The 21,044-nt window shown below is 40.4% G+C and overlaps 1 protein-coding gene across 11 annotated transcripts in view; it reads left to right on the forward strand.

The window, feature by feature from the left end:
• The window catches only part of LOC127944882 (E3 ubiquitin-protein ligase HUWE1), a 52,017-nt gene extending 31,217 nt beyond the window's left edge, over positions 1 to 20,800 (forward strand). For 7 of the 11 annotated variants that reach the window (XM_052541276.1, XM_052541278.1, XM_052541274.1 and 4 more), the window contains 23 exons: positions 169 to 525; positions 804 to 1,014; positions 2,194 to 2,318; positions 2,402 to 2,625; positions 2,722 to 3,116; positions 3,796 to 4,453; positions 4,690 to 5,377; positions 9,548 to 9,642; positions 9,757 to 9,913; positions 10,117 to 10,249; positions 10,964 to 11,169; positions 11,329 to 11,588; positions 12,525 to 12,627; positions 12,928 to 13,077; positions 13,154 to 13,399; positions 13,498 to 13,615; positions 15,107 to 15,247; positions 15,387 to 15,674; positions 15,767 to 15,872; positions 15,982 to 16,099; positions 16,187 to 16,368; positions 19,346 to 19,536; positions 19,782 to 20,800. In XM_052541276.1, coding sequence (XP_052397236.1) covers positions 169 to 525; positions 804 to 1,014; positions 2,194 to 2,318; positions 2,402 to 2,625; positions 2,722 to 3,116; positions 3,796 to 4,453; positions 4,690 to 5,377; positions 9,548 to 9,642; positions 9,757 to 9,913; positions 10,117 to 10,249; positions 10,964 to 11,169; positions 11,329 to 11,588; positions 12,525 to 12,627; positions 12,928 to 13,077; positions 13,154 to 13,399; positions 13,498 to 13,615; positions 15,107 to 15,247; positions 15,387 to 15,674; positions 15,767 to 15,872; positions 15,982 to 16,099; positions 16,187 to 16,368; positions 19,346 to 19,536; positions 19,782 to 19,884 — 5,255 coding nt within the window. In that variant the 3' untranslated portion in view covers positions 19,885 to 20,800. The remainder of the gene's footprint in view (positions 1 to 168; positions 526 to 803; positions 1,015 to 2,193; positions 2,319 to 2,401; positions 2,626 to 2,721; positions 3,117 to 3,795; positions 4,454 to 4,689; positions 5,378 to 9,547; positions 9,643 to 9,756; positions 9,914 to 10,116; positions 10,250 to 10,963; positions 11,170 to 11,328; positions 11,589 to 12,524; positions 12,628 to 12,927; positions 13,078 to 13,153; positions 13,400 to 13,497; positions 13,616 to 15,106; positions 15,248 to 15,386; positions 15,675 to 15,766; positions 15,873 to 15,981; positions 16,100 to 16,186; positions 16,369 to 19,345; positions 19,537 to 19,781) is intronic. The other 4 variants (XM_052541282.1, XM_052541285.1, XM_052541284.1 and 1 more) reach the window with 3 other exon arrangements.
• Positions 20,801 to 21,044: the final 244 nt, after the last annotated feature.

The raw sequence follows: 21,044 nt of genomic DNA on the forward strand, positions 1-21,044 counted from the left end.
GAAGGAGATAACTATACAATTTACTGCCTTCCTCACTACAGACCCTCAATCACATGCTCTGCCTTTTTCATTTACCTTCTACAACTGAGCTACAGTGTCATTTATCATGTTTATCTTAACTGATCATGTCCACAATACTAATTTCTTTTCATTCTGTTATCTGGTCAGAAGGAGAACAGGCCCAGAGTGGGGTGTCGTCCTGCCTGGACCCTTCTCGCACCTCTGAGGGTTTCCTTACAGCCCCCCCATCAGGAGAAGTCACCCCAACCACCCCTGCTCCACACGAGCAAGCCCTTGTCTCTCTGGAAACAGCCATCAGTCAGCAGGTGCACCAGCCAATCTCAGAGCTGCTGCTGGTTGACTCCAGTCCTGACTCTCACAGAGCCTTGGCAAGGGTGGGGCTTCCCCAGCTCTCAGCACCTGATAGGCCGAATTGTGAGGCAGAAACATCTCAGATGGAGATGTCACCTGCACCCACTATTGGTGAGAGAGGAGGAGGAGGAGCATTGGATGCAGTCAGGGAAGGTAGATTAACTTTGTATCCTGTAAAATTAGATTTTACACACTGGTTTGGTGGAGTCACATTCACATCACAGTGAATTCTTATCTTTATTCTTCATAAAATGCAACCGCTAAATTATCTTTGAAGAGGCTGAGCCTTTGTCAAAATTGCTGTATGATCCCACTGCATTCTACATGCAACTACTGCATGTACTTTCCCCTGCCTGTTGCATTGTGTATGTTAGTTTGTTTGTCAGTTGTGAACATGAGATGAGTTTTTTCCTCTGCTGTCTCTTTCTCAGCTTCTCTCAGTCCAGATATAGCTGAAAGTTCAGAGCCTGTGCCAGTGGGTGTGTCTCAGCTTGAGGGTTCACCCATGGATACAAGCAGTCCCGCCTCAGGAACGCAGGAAGAGCCAGCTGCCAGCTCTGCTCCGCCCAATCACATGTCTCAGGAGCTGTCAGGAAGTGGTGACAGTGGACTCACAGACAGGCAAACGGATGCAGAAACAGGGTCCGTATTTGGACCGCAGTACAGCTATTATTGCATTCTTTGTTTGTTTTAAAAGAAGTGTCTTTTATTATCTTTAAAATTCACAAATTTCGAGCTAACAAAAAGCCCTAAAGGTCTATATTGGCCAACGATGATTTTCAATTCAGTGCAGTTCAGCTCAATTACAGGGTGTCTGCGGGGTTGTAAAAGGTAGTAAATTAAATTAGCCCAAATTAAGGGCATTAAAAAGTAATAAACGTCATCTGACGTGGTATTAAATTTTCAAGCCCAATTTTTTTAATACATTTTAAATTTGTGTTAAGTTCAGGCCTTTCTTCTAAAATTTGCGTGGATTTATTTATATGTTGAGAGTTGGACCTGAGCAATATCATGTGAGGTGTTCGGTCGCGCGTGCGCTGAAACAAACTGGGTGTCCGGCTGGCTTGCTGCCAAACATGTACGTGAGCTCACTTCCATTCAGTAATTAAAACATGGGAAAATGCTAGTTTTTGGACCAATTTTCACAAAAGATTTTTGTAATTGCCACAAAATATCCGCAGAGTCTGAGCTTAGAAGCGTCCCGTGACGTCATCGCAGTGTGCATTCAGTCAAAGAAAGTCCTTGCATTCTCATGATCGATTTACAAGAGCTACACTAGATAAACAAACCGAAAGCGGAAACAAATCCGCACTACTAGTTTGAGCTGCAAAGACTGTTTATCTGCTCGAGCCGCAGCCGCAACACCCTTATACACAGCGATGGGAGATACAGCGAAGAAAGCGGTCAAATTCACCACAGAATCAATAACACCTCTGTGAAATCTTGTGAGAAGCATTCAAATTCAGTGAAGAATTGTTAATTAAATCTGATATCAGGCCATGAGGTTATAATGACCTCGTTACATTGTGATGCAATGTGTTATTCCATTTGTAAAGATATTTAATTACAGTTAACTGCAGTTGCAGCTTGAAGTCGCGTGGGTATTTAAAAATATTTTGAAGGTATTAAAAAGGTAGTAAAAGTTCAATTTAACTTAAGAAGTTCTGTATATACCCTGAATTATTAGTAAACTTTATAAAGCCAAAAAGTTAAGCAATGTGAAGTTCCTTTTAAAAGCGTAATTTTATACTGTCAATAAAAATAATGTAATCTGTTTAGTATGGCTATTGAATTCTTACCATATTATGGTCTTTATTTCAGCTCAACTTCTGTTTCATCTCCTGGTGAGACCATGCCTCGGAGTGACAGTGCAGATAGCCAATCGCAGGCCATCCAGGAGGAGCCCCTCCCATCCACCAGCAATGAAGAAGAGGACCCTCTGGCAGGTTGGTGTTTTAGCTTAGATTGATGATGGATATGGAGCCATACCTCAACTTTGTATCACATGGTTTTTGTCACTTCCTTGCAGGCATCAGTCTGCCAGAAGGTGTGGACCCATCTTTCTTGGCAGCACTGCCTGAAGACATCCGGCGGGAGGTGCTGCAGAACCAGCTGGGAATAAGACCTCCTTCTAGGCCTCCTGTAGCCTCCACGTTGGTAACGGCAGCTAACACTGTGCTGGGAGGAGGGCCAGGGGTTACTGAGGTCAGCCCAGAATTCCTAGCTGCTCTGCCACCTGCAATACAGGAAGAAGTATGAGTAACAGTTGCAGAGATATTTTAAATAACTTTCCTAAACAGAAAAAAAATCTTCAAAACTTGATGTGTGAATGTTTTCTAATGCTATCAGGTCTTGGCCCAGCAGCGGGCGGAGCAGCAGCGTCGAGAGTTAACCCAGCAACCTCCACAGGGCGATCAACCTCTGGACCCTGTCACGTTCATCCAGACCCTGCCCTCTGAGTTGCGGCGATCCGTTTTGGAGGACATGGAGGATAGCGTTCTGGCAGTCATGCCCCCAGATATTGCAGCAGAAGCTGCGGCACTGCGGAGGGAACAGGAGGCCAGACAGAGACAACTGATGCATGAGAGGTTGTTCGGTCACAGTTCTTCCTCAGCCCTGTCTGCCATCCTACGCTCTCCTGCCTTCACAAGCCGTCTCGGTGGCAACCGTGGGGTACAATACACTCGATTGGCTGTGCAAAGAGGTGGGACGTTTCAAATGGGAGGGAGTGCCAATCACAACCGGTGAGTGTGACAATGAAAAGGGCTTGATGTTTGAGCGCATAGAACTTTAAAGAACAGATTATTTTGCTGATAATAGTAAATAGTAATTCACTGTAATTCTCTGTAATTTTCTGTATATTGAATAGTGTGTTAAATGATGTTCTTAGTCTTCCTGTGATAGAGCAGCCCAGACAAAAGCTGCAAGAGTTTAATTAGAATTAATTTCCATGGAAAGTTTGTTACCAAAATACCCATAGTAAAAATGCCTATGCTTTACCGGCTGCTTGTTTAAAAAGATGACGGAGATAAAAAAAAAAAATACACTCTTTCAACCTAAAACGAATGACAAAATAAACGCCAATAAGAAAAAGTTGTCAAAATTCACAAATAGATTGCATGAACCACAGCAGTGCTGTGTTTTGATTTTAAATGTACAGTGCTCACACTGATTTCAGCCACAGCCTAATAATTTTTTTATCCCTAAATTTAATTTGAATTGACATTATACACATTTAGATTATTTTTATCTTAAATTGAATAAATATATATATATATAAGCACATGCTCCTAAATACAGTTTTCAGTTTGCACACCTATTTTAAATTGCAAATATGAGTGAAGCCCTGATGAACGCAGTATTTGTTTGTGGACAGTTACATTTAGAATCTCTAATTAATCTTTTGTTCACTTTTAAATCTAGGCCCTCTAGTTCTAATGTCGATTCTCTCCTGCGTCTGCGGGGGCGTCTTTTATTGGACCATGAGGCCTTGTCCTGCCTTCTAGTGCTGCTTTTTGTGGACGAGCCCAAGCTCAATACCAGCCGCCTCCACAGGGTGCTGCGTAACTTGTGCTACCACTCTCAGACACGTGGCTGGGTCATCCGCAGCCTCTTGTCTATCCTGCAGCGCAGCAGCGAGAGCGAGCTCTGCCTGGAGACTGCACGCCTGGAGGAGTCCCGTGGTAAGCGCTCACTAAGCCAGGGCACATCGAGTGGAGGAAAGGGTTCCACTTCATCCCCACAGGCAGCTGTAGCGTCGTCGTCCTCATCTTCCTCTCTGGAGCTGTTGAACAGAGTGGAATCGCGTAGTTCCAGTCAGCTGTCCTGGCTGTCAGTTTCAATGGACGCAGCTTTGGGATGCAGGACCAATATCTTTCAGATCCAGCGGGCTGCAGGCAGGAAACATGCAGAAAAGCATTCAGCAGGAGTGGGCATGAGTTCAGGAGGGCTAGGAGGTGGAGTGTCAGGAACGGGAGTGGCATGTGCAGGGGCAGGAGGTGGATCAACTGTTCACATCCACCCACAGGCAGCTCCGGTTGTCTGTCGACATGTACTGGATACCCTCATCCAACTGGCCAAGGTATTAGAGGACTTTTAGCTAAATGGCACTCATCTTTTGTCAGTGATTAGGCATGTGTGACATCAAATTTATTTCAAATTATATGTTGTTATCATGATATTGAATTAGTGTTTTCCTCTTAAAAACAAGTTTCATGACAAAAAGAAATGTAAACATTAAATGCAATAAAGCAATGCACAAAATGCACAGATTGTGTACAGATTAAAGTGAATTTCTCTCCCTCTTATTTCTTCTAGGTATTCCCCAGTCACTTCACTCAGCAGCGCTGTAAAGATCCCCTATCGGCATTTTCATCTGAGTTGGACGCTCGACTTTGTGCCAGCTCAACACCGACTGCCAGTGGAAGTTGCCGGTCAGGTGGCACCAGCCAGAGCAACTCCTCAGCTACCATGAGTAATCTCCCTTCTACCCACAATTCCCTGAGTGGATGCACAGTTACACCACAGTCCCTGGGCATCTCCACTGATTTCTGGGATCTCCTGGTCAAGCTGGACAATATGAATGTGAGCCGTAAAGGCAAGGCCTCCATGAAGACTCTGCCTCTAGGGGGTGCTGGTGAGACAGAGGGGTCTCTGTTGAGCCTTGAGGCCTCTCCGCTGGGCCAGCTGATGAACATGCTCTCCCACCCAGTGATCCGCCGCAGTTCCCTTCTTACTGAGAAACTACTCCGTCTGCTCTCTTTGATCTCCATCGCTCTGCCTGACAACAAGGCTACGGAGGTTCCAGCCAGCCACCCAGTGCCTCAGGCCCAAACTGCCACACCCTCTGCTCCTGCCACTCAAACCACAGCGGGGTCAGGGACCATCTCAGTGGTGGCAGGTACGGGCACCTCGCAGGGCTCAGTAGGCCAGACGCCCTCTCAACCAGCCACTATGGTACCTGTTGTTGTGAGCAGCACCATCACCACCTCTGGCAGTATTGCTGGTGAGTCTCTCTCAGGGCGTTTAAAAACACGAATAAATACCAGCTGATTTGTGTTGTTCACAGTAGTGTTGGGTGATATGTTCATTTTTCAAATCGTCATATCATCAGCCCGTGAGGTGTTTTAAACTGTGCAGGTGCGCGAGGGAGCCTATGAAATCACCAATAATCGAAAAAATATACTTTCAGACTAGGGATGTCAAATTTCGATTATTTCCATGATCGATCGTCGTTTAAATTAACGATCAATTAATCGATTAATCGTTAACCATAATACTGCAAAATGCGTCTATTGCAGGCACCCAGTCAGCGGTATGACAGGATGTGCAAAAGCCACACACACACACACACACACAAAACGCTTTCTCACTTGAATTAAAGAGGTTTTAGTCTGAATAAATGCTAGTAGCAGGATTATAAAATGAATAGATGCGATTATGATCATTTGATAAAATGAAGAGAGCGCGCCATACTTTTGAGGTCATTTTACTTTGTTGACAGTTTCCAATCCCGCACGGAGAACGCTGAACGCGCCTCTTTAAATGGTTTTGTGGTGCTCCTTGTTGTATTTTAAAGCACAATTGCAATGTTTTCAACTGACATTATTGTATTTAAAATAAAATTATCCGAAATGTGGAGCGCGTGTGACTGCGCTGCACATTAAGTGAACTACATCGGCGCTGCTGCACCAAAACACAGTTGCTCACATTAATTTGATCCTGCTGGATTCTGTCCTAGAAAATGCAGATTTTTAAAAATCCGGCATACAGCGCATTAGATCGTGACAGTGCATGCGTGCAGACGAGGATGAGCGAGCGCGGCTTTGGCTAGATTTATTTGGAGGTTATTGCTCATGTCTCATTCGGCACAAATCGAAATGTTTCCATATTCGCAATGTATTTGAATGTTAAACTATTATTTATAATGTAAACTAGACTTGTACTTAACACGCATTCGCATATAGACGGAAAAGATGATCCTCTTCATATGAGCAAAAACGTCCTTGGCATAACAGCAGAGTGGACCGGTATACTACGGTCTATTTAAACTGACCAGTGTAACCTTTTAATGTTTAGTTGACTATTTTATTTTGATAATGAACAGACTGCGATGTAAGTTTGAATCGCTGGAATATACGTGTGCAGCAGGCTCTGGCGCGATCGAAACAGCTGAGACATTAAAAAAAATATATATTTTCCGCAAAAGTGTTTACTTTCATTTGTGCACACTCACAATAAAAACAGAAGATTTGTGCTCTTGTAAAATAAAGCAAACAAACAGAATGCGTTGTCATCCTTTTTTTTTTTTTTTTTTTGTGAACTTATGGAGCGCCCACACTTCTGTTTTAAATCCGTTAATCTTAATTATTTAAGCGGATATATTTCGCATAGCCTATTTTAAAAAAAAAAAAAAAAAAAAACATGAAAACAAATTGTTATTTTTATGTTGGGCCTATTACTTAGTAGGCTATACATTTTCCTTAAAGCATCCCATTTTGTCCCAGGGCTTAGAACCTGTGCCCTAGTCAGGTCCATGCAGAAACTTGTGAACGATGCTCGGCGTCACCGTTTGGTGACAGCAGTGAATGCTCCAGGAATGTGTCGGTCACAGCGCCTATTAATCGCTGTTTTGAATCCAGCAATTATTTATTTAGAAATTATAAGATCTGATTATGACAAGTGTGGTATAAAAGCTTTGTTTATTAGAGGAATAATAGGTTAACTGGAAAATGTTAGATCGCGACCATGCTTTTGGACCCCATAGTCTTCATTTACGCGGCTTTGTTCTGGTTTGCCGGTTGGTCACGAATTTGCACAAATTCAGTATATTTAGGCATTGTTTCTTTTCCTAAATCTTCATAGTCTAACCCTCTAATTTCCCAGGTTTATTTTATTATCTTTCGCTTTTAATAACTGTTTTCGCATCTCTTACTGTGGTAAACATGGAAAGGGAAATTAAAGATTTCATGAATTAAGAATTCGTTCGATTTATTAATTTGTTCCCTTATTTCACTTAAATCATGGGTTATTTAGGGAACAAAATTAATGAAACATGGACAATTGCCACATTAATAATTCGTAGGAATGAATTAACAAGTTGTAGGAATGAATAGACTACCTGTCCTGTCACTGTGTCCCGCAGCCCTGCAAAGCGCACGATATAAAACAGTTATCTGATGAAATGATTAGTAACTACATTTCTATTGCATTTAATGTTGAAGAACTTTTATGTTGTTTCTATTTTAATGTACTTTAAAGTTTAAATCACATTAAAAGCTTAATTTGTACATTGTGAATGAATGATGATGCTTTTATATATCGTCACCGTCACTCACAGCCGCTCGCACGTGTTGAGTGCGCATGAGCCGCACGCAGCCCAACATTGAATCGGTTAACCGACCATCGATAGCCTTAATCGATTGCATCTCTTATCGACAATTAATCGATCATCGATTAATCGTTGACATCCCTATTTCAGACATACTGATAAACTCACGTTAAATATCAAAATACTGTATTTAAAACCGCTAGTTCATAAATAGTCGGACGCAACTGTCATATCGCACGTCCTGTGACAAATCTTCCACATCTAATCTGTTGTATACATACAACAGATTAGATGTGGAAGATTTGTCACAGGACGTGACAAAGTGCAATGAAATACCTTATTTCTGCAGACGATGTATGTATGTTTTGGCCGTTACAAAGTCTCCATCCACAAACAATGTATTTTGCATGCATCACGATGCATCAAAGCGGCAGAGTGAACTTATCCATAGTGGTTCTCTGCATCATCACCACATAGTAAGTGTTATAAGTTAAGTGATCAGTCTTTAAAAGAAGGACTAAGTGAGAACCACCATGGATAAGTTTGCTCTGTCGCCTTATTATTTTGTCTTTACTTTATTTGTAAGCTAAGAAAGAGTTAATCTCTCATGAATGAGAAGAGCGTGTTGCCATGTACCAGCCATTAAATGTGTGGGACACCAACTCCTCATTTTCTGTCTCTTTCATTTCATGGATTTAACGAGTTATCCGAGTCAAAACATTACAATTTCTTCAGTGACAGGCTCTAATACTCCCATTTAATTGACCTCAAATATGGCTTATCATCTGAAAAGTATTAGCAACTTTACATGTCCGCTCAATTTAATGTTAACCTAGAGAAATGTGTGCTGTTCAAGTGTCTGTGTGGAGTGTGAAAGCTGAATGGTAGCAGATGGAGGTGCCAGTGCAGGCACTTCCTCTTAAAATGGCCTACTCCGTAATTTTTGGTCATACAGATAAGAGTAATACGTCTTTTGAATCTGTAAAGATGCTACATTTATTTGTGTGCACTCAATATAACAGCAAAACATTGCGCTTTTGTAAAATAATGAAAGAAAACAGGACTCACTTTCTGCCATCTGTCTCTGTGAACTTGAGCACGAAACTGTATATATCTTTGCCTTACAGACATTAAACATAGTGAAATGTCTACTTTCAAATGAACCAATTCAAGTTGAAAGTAAATATTCTCAGATATGTAATCCATGTGAAACATCCACACAGGCACATTACTACTGCAGAGATCGCAAGTCAGTGTCGCTGACTTCATCTCTTAAACCGAGAACAAAGAAAGCAGTAGTTTATCAGTGAATTATTAAAATGTCAGTGCAGCCTCCTTACTGGTTTTCCCTGAGACATTCGTACTCATTACTTTTGCCGGTGTGATGTGGCAAGCTTTGTGTGTGCCTGAGCGCTTATTAGGCTGTGAAGGCAATTTAAGGCTCGATATTATGATTTAAATTGTGTATTAATAAATGTGCGATTAGTCGACTAATGCTTCAAATGATTGAGTCAACAAGAAAAACACCCAACAACACTCCTTACCTTTTCTAAAATCACTGTAAACCACTTTTTTTTTTCTTTTTTTTTTTTTTTTTTTTTTTTTTTTTTTTTTGAGGCTTATTGTTTTTATGTATTTCAGTACAAATTTATTATGCACAATGAAAAGAGAATTAACTGAAAAACAGACACATTTATATGGAAGATATCCAGCTTGGTGCTGGATCAGTTCAGATCATGCTGAAGTTAAATAATTTTGTATAATGCTAAAGATTGACCGGTCAATTGTGTTTAGGCTCCTGGCAATACAATGTTTAAATCACATCGTTGTTCCTCTTTATTTTAGCAGGAAAACAAAAAGCAGCAGTGAGCAACACTGACTTTGAAACTAAACTGGCCTCTGCTGGACTAACAGAGAAACAGCTGCAGCTCTCTGTGGAGGTATTAACCGATGGTGCAAGCACATATGTCACCTCATGTCTGGTTATCCTAACCCTGTGCTCTTTTGACCCAGCTCAGCAGTTGGATTAGTTACCTCCTGTGGTTTGTGTCCAGGTGCTGACATCCCACTCGTGTTCGGAGGAAGGTCTGGAGGACGCGGCCAACATCCTGCTGCAGCTGTCCAGAGGGGATGCACCGACCCGAGACACTGTACTAAGACTTCTACTCAGTGGGGCGCGTCATCTCGGATACACTCTCTGCAAACAAATTGGTCAGTAGTACGTTACTACACTTTTTATAGAACAATACTTCAGAATATTTTTCTATGGCTGCTCATAACGGCAGGTTAAGGTGCTCAATGATGAATATGTATTATTTGTAGACGGCCAGGCATATGGTAATTTACTTAGCAAATAACCTGTTTTCAGCTTAGTTTGCAAAAACTGTAAAACAAATTTTCTGCTCTGTTTTTAGGCACTTTATTGGCAGAGTTGAGGGAGTATAACCTGGAGCAGCAGAGAAGAGCATGTGCTGATGCTCAGTCTCCTGAAGCTTCTCATGAGGACCCATCCATCACCACACGCCCAAAGGGAAAGATGACCAGCAGGTAAGGCCAGAGTTTCAACCTACGTTACCGTTAGGGATCTGCTTTGGTTTTTTTGAAGGTCTTTTAAGACTTTTATGATCTATAATAAACGGACTATATTTGATTAAAACGTTATTGTACAGTATTATTGTGAAATATTATTATAATTTAAAATAACTTGCCTAATATAAAATATTTTAAAATTTCATTTATTTATGGCAAATCTAGATTCTCAGCAGCAATTGTTCTTGTCTTCAGTCCTTTAGAAATCATTCTAATATGCTGATTTGGTGTTTAAGAAAAAATTATGATCAGTGCTGAAAAAAGTTGTGCTGGTTAATTTCTGTGAAAACTTTGATACATTTTTCAGGATTCTTTTATGAATCGAAAGTTTGAAATAGGAATAGTTTGTAACATTGTTTTTACTCTCACTTTTGATCAGTTAAATGTGTCTTTGCTAAATAAGTCTTAATTTCTTTCAAAAGAAAAAAACTTGCTGACCCTAAACTTTTGAACAATAGCATCTAGATTTAAGATAGGCGCAGTTAGGTTGGTTCAAAATTACATTTAGTGTGATTAACATTAATAAAAGCTTTTGATGAGTAAAACCAGTAAAAATTTACCAAACATTCACATTTGCTCCAGACTATTTCACGACTTTATCTCCAATCTGCATAAAAGTTTCTTTACATTTAACAATACTTGTCATTCTCCTTGGGTCTACATGAATTACAGGTTTGACGGATCAGAGAGTGTGGTTATTGTGGCTGCTCAGAAGCGCACGTTGGGTGGTCGTGAGCTGCAGCTGCCTTGCATGAGCTCACTCACGTCCAAGACCTCCACGCAGAAGTTTTTCCTGCGTGTGCTGCAGGTCATCATCCAGCTTAGAGAAGACACACGGCGCGCTAACAAGAAAGCTAAGCAGACAGGAGGAAGACTGAGTAAGTCACCCTTTTAACAAAGAGGCATGCTATAATCCTTTAAGAACATGTCTGTGCTTTATATTTAAGCTTCTTTGAGTCACTTCTCCCATTGAGCGATATACACAGCTTATTTTATGTTCACAGTTCTCTCTAGATTTATTCTCCATTTGTCTCCAGGTTCAACCAGTCTGGGCTCGGCCAGCAGTATCCAGGCTGCGGTCCGTCAGCTAGAGGCTGAAGCAGACGCCATCATTCAGATGGTGAGAGAGGGGCAGAGGGCACGCCGTCTACAGCAGGCCCCCCCACCCTCTTCATCTGCATCCTCTTCAGCCGCTGCTGCTGCTGCTGCTGCATCCGCTGTTGTGGCTGTGGCTGGATCGTCTGCCCCCAGTACCTCTGCGAACAACAACCCCGCTGGCACGGCCAGCACAGCCACGGTTAGCATGGGCCGCACTGACAGCAGGCAGACTGCTACTGACTCTACTGACCCGCGCACACACACCCATGTTCATAACATCCTGAGCATTTTCCTAGTAAAGTTATGCGACATCACTTATTACTTATTTTAGTAAAGTTACAATCAATTTTTGAAGGACATATTGCACTGTATTACACACAGGGCAGAAAAGAAGAAATTATTTGGAAATTAATGCGAAGACTTTCAAAGTCTTATTTTTGTTTAAACCTGAGAGCCTATTATAACCTTTAATGTTTTCATACTCTGATGTGAAATGTCCTATCAGAAAGTTCTTTAGAAATCAATACAAATGCCAAATAAACTGACTTTGATGCTCATGTTCACAAATATTTATTATACTGCCATACCCTGATTAAACATCGGATATCATGACACAAGTAAATATTTGCCTGCAGTTCAGTTTGAAACTAAACTCTGAAAGATCAGCTTAGTTCGCTATTTATCAAACACCTGGGCACTATTTTAAAAGTTACTAAGCTGAACTCATATTTGTTTTCAGCAGTGAATCTTTTCTAAACCCCAGATCTCTGTCCCATTTCTCCACTGCTCTGCTTTCCAGTGCATCATGCTGCGTTTAATGCACAAGTCTGTATGGTGCAGTGTTTGAGATATATGTGAATTTTGCAACCAGCTTTGTGATTCGCTCTGGTCTCTGACTTTGTCTATTTGTGCATGGTTTGATTTTTGTCTGGCTGTCAATGCTGCTTTGCTTTCTCACCAATATTTTGAATGTTTTGATGCATGATACTGAATCTCTAGCACTGCTTTTGGTTTGAGTCTGTGACTTCCCCCACTTCATCTTTTTTCCTACATTATACACACTGTTTGTCTCTTCTCCTCTGTCGGGAGGAAATTGTATTGAATCTCACCCTGTTCCTTGGTTCCCCTGGTTCAGTCGGAGGTGCACTCTGTTGCCGAGCCCCCAGCAGCTCAAAGAGATGATTCGCCTATGGATGTGGACCAGCCCTCACCCCTAGAGCAAGACCAGGCAGCAATAGGTAATGTCCTGTGAAATAATAGATGCGACGTGATGGCAATAGGAACATCAGTAACTGGAATTACCTCATAGAAATCACTGAACTTATTTTTATTTTTTTTAATCTTATGTAATTGCTGTAATGTATAGTGATACTGCGAAGATTCTACCAGTTGTTATTTGATTGTAAAGTAATTTGTGAAATGGATGTGAAATAAATGTTTAACTGGTGCGGCATTGATGTAACTTGAGAGAAATCAGTGTCTGAAATGAGTGGTTTATATAGAATGCATGCTAAAATATGGTTTGCATGTGTGAAAAGGTGAAGAAAGCAGCAGTCAGCAGGAACAGGAGGAGCGCTTGCCTGACCTCCCCCTGTTGAGTGAGCAGCTGTTGTTGGATGAGCTATGGGACATGCTCGGGGAGTGTCTGAAAGAGCTTGAGGAGTCTCATGACCAACATGCAGTTTTAGGTATTTTTATTTTATTTAATGTTTTTAGAAATAAAGGAATTATTTTATGCTAACAAATCTCTTTGTACTGCTGTAGTGCTGCAACCTGCAGTGGAAGCCTTTTTCCTGGTGCATGCCACAGAGCGGGAAAGCAAACCTCCGGTTCGAGACACTCGAGAGAGCCAGCTGTCACACATCAAGGATGAGCCACCCCCATTGTCCCCTGCCCCACTCACCCCCGCCACCCCCTCCTCTCTGGACCCCTTCTTTTCCAGGGAGCCCTCTTCTATGCACATCTCCTCCAACTTGCCTCCAGATACACAGAAGTTCCTGCGTTTCGCAGGTGAGTCAGTCATACACAAGCTGTTCTGTGGTCCATGATGCATGATGAATACTGATGAAGGCTGTCCTCAAAATGATCTCTATCTCTGTCTTTATCAGAAACCCACCGCACAGTGCTGAATCAGATCCTGCGCCAGTCCACCACTCATCTGGCAGATGGGCCATTTGCCGTTTTGGTTGACTACATTCGCATCTTGGACTTTGATGTCAAGCGCAAGTAAGATACATTATATAGCTTTCATCCACCAAAATCTTTTTTTTTTTTTTACATTGATAATGTTATACAAAAACAATTTAATAATTATAACATTGACAAAACATGAAAGTTTAAAGTATTTTTACCCCCAATACCTGTAATCTTTATATAATACAAACAATACGTAATTGCAATACTTTTGTATTACCTTGATTTTTACTGTAATACTAATAACAAATTAGTGTACCCCTCTGGAGTCTAAGGGTATTTTTGGGGCCCGGAGAAGTTTTGCCATGCCCTGACATTTGTGCTTTTTTCAGTTTCTTATAAATATCTAAATGGCTAAAGTCTAATCTCACTGTAATCAGCACAAACTGGGCTATAATAAAATGTGAGCAGCATGTATGTACATGATTGTATTTTTGAGGGAAAAAACTTAAGCGTGGTTAGTGAAAAACAAAAAATGTTAAATCACTTGAATAAGGCAATAAAACGCATACATAACATTGGTTCATGGGACTTTTGAGAACTGGAACTTGTAGCCTAGAATTTTTTCTTTCTAAATTATGTGAAAATCATCTTGTTTACTCACTTAAAAGAAAACAATATATTGATTAAAATTTACTAAGACACTTTTTGTTGGTAAAAGTCATATGCGAGTAGGCGTCAACTATCATGAATATCATTGTGATTTACACCTAAGAAGACAAAGGCCTGCATAATGAGCTGCATAATGGTGCATAGTGGTCTCATTAGAAGATAATGAATGGAGACGTGTAAAACAGACATCGCATTGTTTTCATATGGATTACTTTATCACAGAATATTTGTTTTCAACAGCACTTGTTTAGTTTAAAAGTAGACCTGTCAGGCTTTCTATAGATATCTCTCTCATGTCTCTTTGTTGAGTATTCACGGAGTTATTCACATTTTAATGACACATGTCTAAATGAAGATCAGCGCAGACAAAGGACAGCACACCTTGTTTATCTTTATTTTATAAATGCACAAAGTTTTGTAGTTATGTCTATATACAAAAAAAGTAGACCCTTTACAGATTGGATGTATTGCTCTTATCTGTACGATCAAAACTGAAATTGTAATTTAAGTTCTTTTCGGGGGTTATCAGGAGAAAATGCCTCATAACGCGTATCCGCGTTAATCGACTCCAGAGGGTTAAAGTAGTGAATGTCTATTAAGAATCATTATGGAGAATGGGAATTACAAGAACTCTGAAGTCAAACATCTGAATGTAGTTATGAGAAATTGTGGTAAATGTGCTTTGTCTCAATCTAAACGGACCTGATTTTATTTATGCATAATAAACATTTTTTATTAATTTAACGATTTTGTGGGTGAAATGAAACCTGGTTACTTATATTTGTGTATGAATTTTATTAATTAGTTTTTTTTTTATTATTAATTTATCTTTTTTGGGGGGTTGTACTTATTTGGGTTTCTCCTAATTTTTATTGTGGGTTGAGTCTTTTATCTAATAAGTGTGTCTCTTAGGTATTTCCGTCAGGAGTTAGAGCGACTGGATGAGGGCCTGAGGAAAGAGGATATGGCCGTTCATGTGAGGAGAGACCACGTCTTTGAAGATTCTTACAGAGAGCTGCACCGCAAGAGCCCAGAGGACATGAAAAACAGACTGTAAATATCTCACGCTTTCTCACTCTGCCGCTCTCTCACACACAAACGTGCAGTTTTTTTTTTTTTATAGATAACTGCGACCAGCATGAGCAGGGCAGTTTAGTTTGTTCTCCTTTTCTTATGGTCTCTTTCTCTGCAGGTATATAGTCTTTGAAGGAGAGGAGGGTCAGGATGCAGGTGGGCTGTTAAGGGAGTGGTACATGATCATCTCCAGAGAGATGTTCAACCCCATGTACGCCCTGTTCCGCACTTCTCCCGGCGACCGGGTCACATACACCATCAACCCCTCCTCCCACTGCAACCCCAACCATCTCAGCTACTTCAAGTTTGTGGGACGTGTGGTGGCTAAAGCGGTCTATGACAACAGGCTATTAGAGTGTTACTTCACACGCAGCTTCTACAAACACATCCTGGGCAAGAGCGTCAGGTACCAGCAAGGTTTATTCTCATCCATCATGTTTAGGTCTTATTTATCTCAATATATATGAAATAATCTTTTTTGTTTTCTGTGATTCATAGGTATACAGACATGGAAAGCGAAGATTACCCCTTCTTCCAGGGTCTGGTTTATTTGTTGGAGAATGATGTGTCCACTCTGGGCTACGAGTTGACATTCAGCACAGAGGTATGGGCTAAATTTTGGAACCAAGTGCACTTCCTTATTTTATTGCTTTTTTGAAAATTGTTTAGTATAAAGAAACAGGCATCGTAATCACTTTGTCATATGTTCATAGGTCCAAGAGTTTGGCGTGTGTGAAGTGAGAGATCTGAAGGCCAATGGTGCCAATATTATTGTCACCGAGGAGAATAAGAAAGAATATGTGCATCTAGTCTGCCAGATGAAGATGACAGGTGAGCTTACACTTCAATAAACAACTGCTAGTGAGGAACGGGAGGTTCAGGAGTCTGTCAGGGAGCTGTAACTTCTGTGTTTCTTAGGTGCAATCCGTAAGCAGTTGGCTGCCTTCCTGGAGGGCTTCTATGAGATCATCCCCAAGAGACTGATATCCATCTTCACTGAGCAAGAGCTGGAACTTCTCATCTCCGGCCTGCCCACCATAGACATTGACGACCTCAAGGCCAATACAGAATACCACAAATATCAGTCCAGTTCTATTCAGGTATTTACACGCGAAAGAACGATATGATAAAGTATTTGTTTTATTTATGACTGTTGTCTTAATCTCTGAAGTTTTCCTTGCTCTTTGATCAAAATGTAATTTACTGCCGCGGCACAGCCAGAGGGAAAAAAATAATGATCAATAGAGTGCTGCAGGGAGGATGTATTTTTGCAGGCCAGCAAAGATGTTAGCATCACCCTGGTTCTCTGAACAAAAAGCCTATAAGATTTTCCCATTTTGCATTTGGTAACTTGCTAGCAACCACATTTTTCAAGACAAGTAAATGTGGGGTAATGTATTTTCTGTTGTAGAATAAAACATGAAGATATATTGAGCTTGCTAACCACAGACCTTATTTCAGGCTTTTAATCATAAAACTCGCTAAGTTTTTCTCAACTCATTTCTCATGTGCAACTCTCTAATTTTAAAGCCAGCAAAATGCATTTTCCTTCTATAGCCGCGTTTCCACCGCAGGAACTTTACCCAGGAACTAGGGACTCTGGCCTGGTACTTGGTGTGTTTCCACCGCAGGAACCAGGAACTAAATAAAGTTCCGGGTAAAAAAATCCCCCTCAGAAAGTCCCTGCTGGCGAGGTGGCACTTTTTCAAAGTTCCGGAACTTTCGGGGGCGGGACTTTGGCGCTAAACATTCTGATTGGTTGAGTTCACGCAGCATTGGTTGAGTTCAACCACCATTTATTCGAATCAACATTTTCAAAATATTACTGTTATTGTGTCATGAAATGTAATTTTAAAAGTATTTCAGGCGAGAATGTAGTTGTTTAAAACTCAAATCTGTGGTTTATTTATAAAGACAGTGCCTATTTAAAAATGTGTTTCGCCGATCTCAGAGATGGTAAGCTCCACTCGATCAGCGGGAGCTCAGTCCTCATGTATCCGCAGAGAGCAGCCTCATCTCGGATAGATCTTCTGATATGTGCCGCTGGCTCTGATGTCTCTTCAGTGGTTAAACATAAAATATAATTCAGCTGCGGGGTAAATCTAACAGGTTTTCTTTGGTCTGTATTCAATTTATCTATATGTTAAAATGAAAATAAAATATTATAATATAATATTATAAATATAATATTTCGTTTCTTTGTAATGGCTGCATACACATATCCCAGAACTAAGTACATTTCTGCAGCTGTTATTATGCTTAAATGAAAACCAAAGGAGGCAGTGGTATTTTATATCCTATTTCGTTTTATTGTAAATATACAGAGAGGAAAATTACAGGATTCGCGTTGTCGCTGACATCACACTCCCCAGTCGAATGCACGAAGTCAGAACTAACTACCAATGATGCACGTCCAAAATCAGCGTACCTTTTTTTTTTTTTTTTAAATCAGCGGTACTTTGTATTGAGAAACGCGCAGACCTACGTCACCAGTCTATTTGCCTAATCTACCCGGTACTTTACACCGCGGTGGAAACGCAGAAAGCACAACAGGTCTGGGGGGAAAAAAGTTCCTGGGAAAAAAAGTTCCTGGTACAAATGTTCCGGGTAATTTCGGTGGAAATGCGGCATATTTTGTACATGTGTTAATGGTTTTAAAAAGATTTTTTAATTTGTTCATATATAATGGGGGTGGGGGGGGGGGTTATATATATATCACGATTTTATCACAATTCTTTGTCATGTTGGTTTTACTATTTTGGAAGTTGTCTGAGCATTACAGCCAAACTAATTTCCCTATTATAAAGACTAAGCCTTTCAAAGTAACAAAAAAATGAATGGCGGATATTTAGGCCAAAAATGTTTTGTTCTTTTTTAATAAAGATAAAAGGACAAAGATGCACATTACAACTACACATAATATACAAATAAAAACAAACAGTGCATTATTTTCTTTTACAATATGTGTATTTAGCAGGAGCATTCAAGAAATTGAATGAACAAATATAAAAATATGACACTATGTAAACTGATTCCTAAAGCAACTGTTAAATTTCTTCAGTCAAGAAAGCAGTGAGTGATTTTTCTCTTTTTGTTGTTTTACTTTTTATTTTATTTCATTTATTTAACCAGGTAAAATCAGTTGAGAACAAGTTCTCATTTACAACTGCGACCTGGCCAAGATAAGGCAGAAACAGTGTGACAACACAGAGTTACACATAGAAATAAATAAAGTATCCAATCAACAAACCAATCCCTATACAACATACAAACGTAATACAAAGAACAATATAATGATGTAGCCTACACATATACACTTAGTAAACTTTAAGAGCTTAAAGCGGAAAATAAAATATAGAAATAAGTAAAAGAGGCTTTGTTACGATATAAGAAACCGATTCTAGATTTAATTTTCGATTGTAAATAATATGAATCTGAAAATTAAGTTTACTGTCTAACCAGACACCTAAATATTTATAGGTGTTTACCATTAAAGGAATAGTTTGCCCAAAAATATAAATTCTGTCTGTTTTATTTGTTATACCACCATTTACTCACTCAAAAGTGTTTTAAAACCTGAATGAGTTTCTTTCTTCTGAACATAAATGCTGTTTTGAGGAACGTGGAAAACCAAACAGTTGCTGCTTCACAGTGACTTCCATAGTGTTTTATGCTGCTATCAAATTCAATGTGGACCAGCAACTGTTTTGTTACCCACATTCTTCAAAATATCATCATTTGTGCAACACAAGAAATAAATTAATACAGGTTTGGGACAACGTGACAGTGAGTAAATAATGACAGAAATGAAATTTAAGGGTGATCTATCCCTCGACAGCAATGACAGTAGGCTGCATGTTTAATAGGCCTACTGTCCCTTTAAGACCTGCACGCATCTAATATACAGGCATGTATACATTTTTCTATCAACTGTTTACTTTCATTTTAGACATAACCGAGTCTACATGTATTTATATTGCACTCCCCTAATATATTCTATATGTTTTTTCATGCATTTACTCCACCAGATGTATTCTCTACCTGGTTTTAATTTTCTGTCCTCATTGCTCTCCACAGATCCAGTGGTTCTGGCGTGCATTACGATCCTTTGACCAGGCTGACCGGGCCAAATTCCTTCAGTTTGTTACAGGCACATCTAAAGTGCCACTGCAGGGCTTTGCTGCACTGGAAGGAATGAACGGCATCCAGAAGTTCCAGATCCACCGAGATGACCGCTCCACTGACCGCCTGCCCTCTGCGCACACTTGGTAAATAAACACCTGTGCCTCAAAACAAAAGTGTTTCCATGTGATGCATTAAGAAATTCCTAAATGCATGTAATAAGACAGCTCTAAAATCCACATGCTACGTCAAATGGCAATTCTGGTCTAGTGCACAGCCAAAAATGGCTTTATTTTTTTTGTTTCTTATTGCTCTTTTATTCTTCTCTCCTTCCAGCTTTAACCAGTTGGACCTCCCTTCTTATTGCTCTTTTATTCTTCTCTCCTTCCAGCTTTAACCAGTTGGACCTCCCGGCGTATGAGAGCTATGAGAAGTTAAGACACATGCTGCTGCTGGCCATTCAGGAATGTTCTGAAGGCTTCGGACTGGCCTAAAGACTGTCCTAAACCCACACACAGACGCACACACACAGATGTAGACTTACATGTTGTTAACTTATGACACACATGCATATTCACTCTATCATACATACGGTCAAGACCTACTTCTGATCCACATAAAACAAACGGATGGCTGACAGATGTATTGACATTGCCTATTGCACACAGAGCCTCTCATTGACACACCGAACTGTATTTGGTATATGTGTGTGTCTCACTTCCCTATTAAAATTACAGAGCCGAGAGAGGATCACAGAGGATATCTGCGGACTAATATAAAAGACATTTTCTCCATTTAGTTTGGTTTCTCTGTACAAAAGGTTTGGGAGTTCAATCTTTTTTTTTTTTTTTTTTTGTTCTGGCTGTTAAAAAGGAGAGGGCTATTTTGTGTGTGTAAAGAGAATGGTTGTAACCCTCTTGCAGGGGGGGAAAAGTTGATTGTCCTCTGTTGCTAATGTGACCTCACTAGCTTTGCAAATGGGAACTTTAATTTTGGGGAGGGAAGTCATGGACTAGGGCGAGAACATGGAGTGAGGTATTGGTGAAATTGCAGACGTGCAGGGATTTTCAGAATGGGGAAATTTCTAGGCAACTTTTCTGATATTTTTGGAGAGGATCACACAGATTTGAGAAGTGAAGGACTGAGAAGTTGAACCGCGGGTGCTCAGACACATGCGGTTATTACCCAACTGCTGATGCAGCTAATCAGAACATAAATTGCTACATAAATAAATGCATAAAATGAGCCCACTGTCTCCTCTAGAGTTGTTTCAATGTATGCCTTACACATTTGCACTAACAGGAGCAAATATCATTTATATGTTAAGAAATATACTGATGGAGGTCCATGGAAACTAACTTGACACATGCTGTGGGGTCCAAGTATTAAAAGCTCTATTCTTCATCCTGAGTTATGTATGAGGGATTCTGTCCAGTTATTGATCACCTGCACGAGTTGTTATTGCTGTGGATTTTTGTTCATCAGCATTTTAGGACAGGATGTTTAGCCCTTGTTCTTGCCCTCTTTCACTGTTTTTGCATGAGAGCGGGTGTGAATTGGAATGAGCGTCTCAGACCATCTGGAGCTTCCAGTAATGTCCCTGCTGGGCATCCGTGCTGTTAGGATACAGTTCATCACGCCTGCTTTCTCCTCC

The sequence above is a fragment of the Carassius gibelio genome, chromosome A23 (genome assembly GCF_023724105.1).
Source record: "Carassius gibelio isolate Cgi1373 ecotype wild population from Czech Republic chromosome A23, carGib1.2-hapl.c, whole genome shotgun sequence".
NCBI lineage: Eukaryota > Metazoa > Chordata > Actinopteri > Cypriniformes > Cyprinidae > Carassius > Carassius gibelio.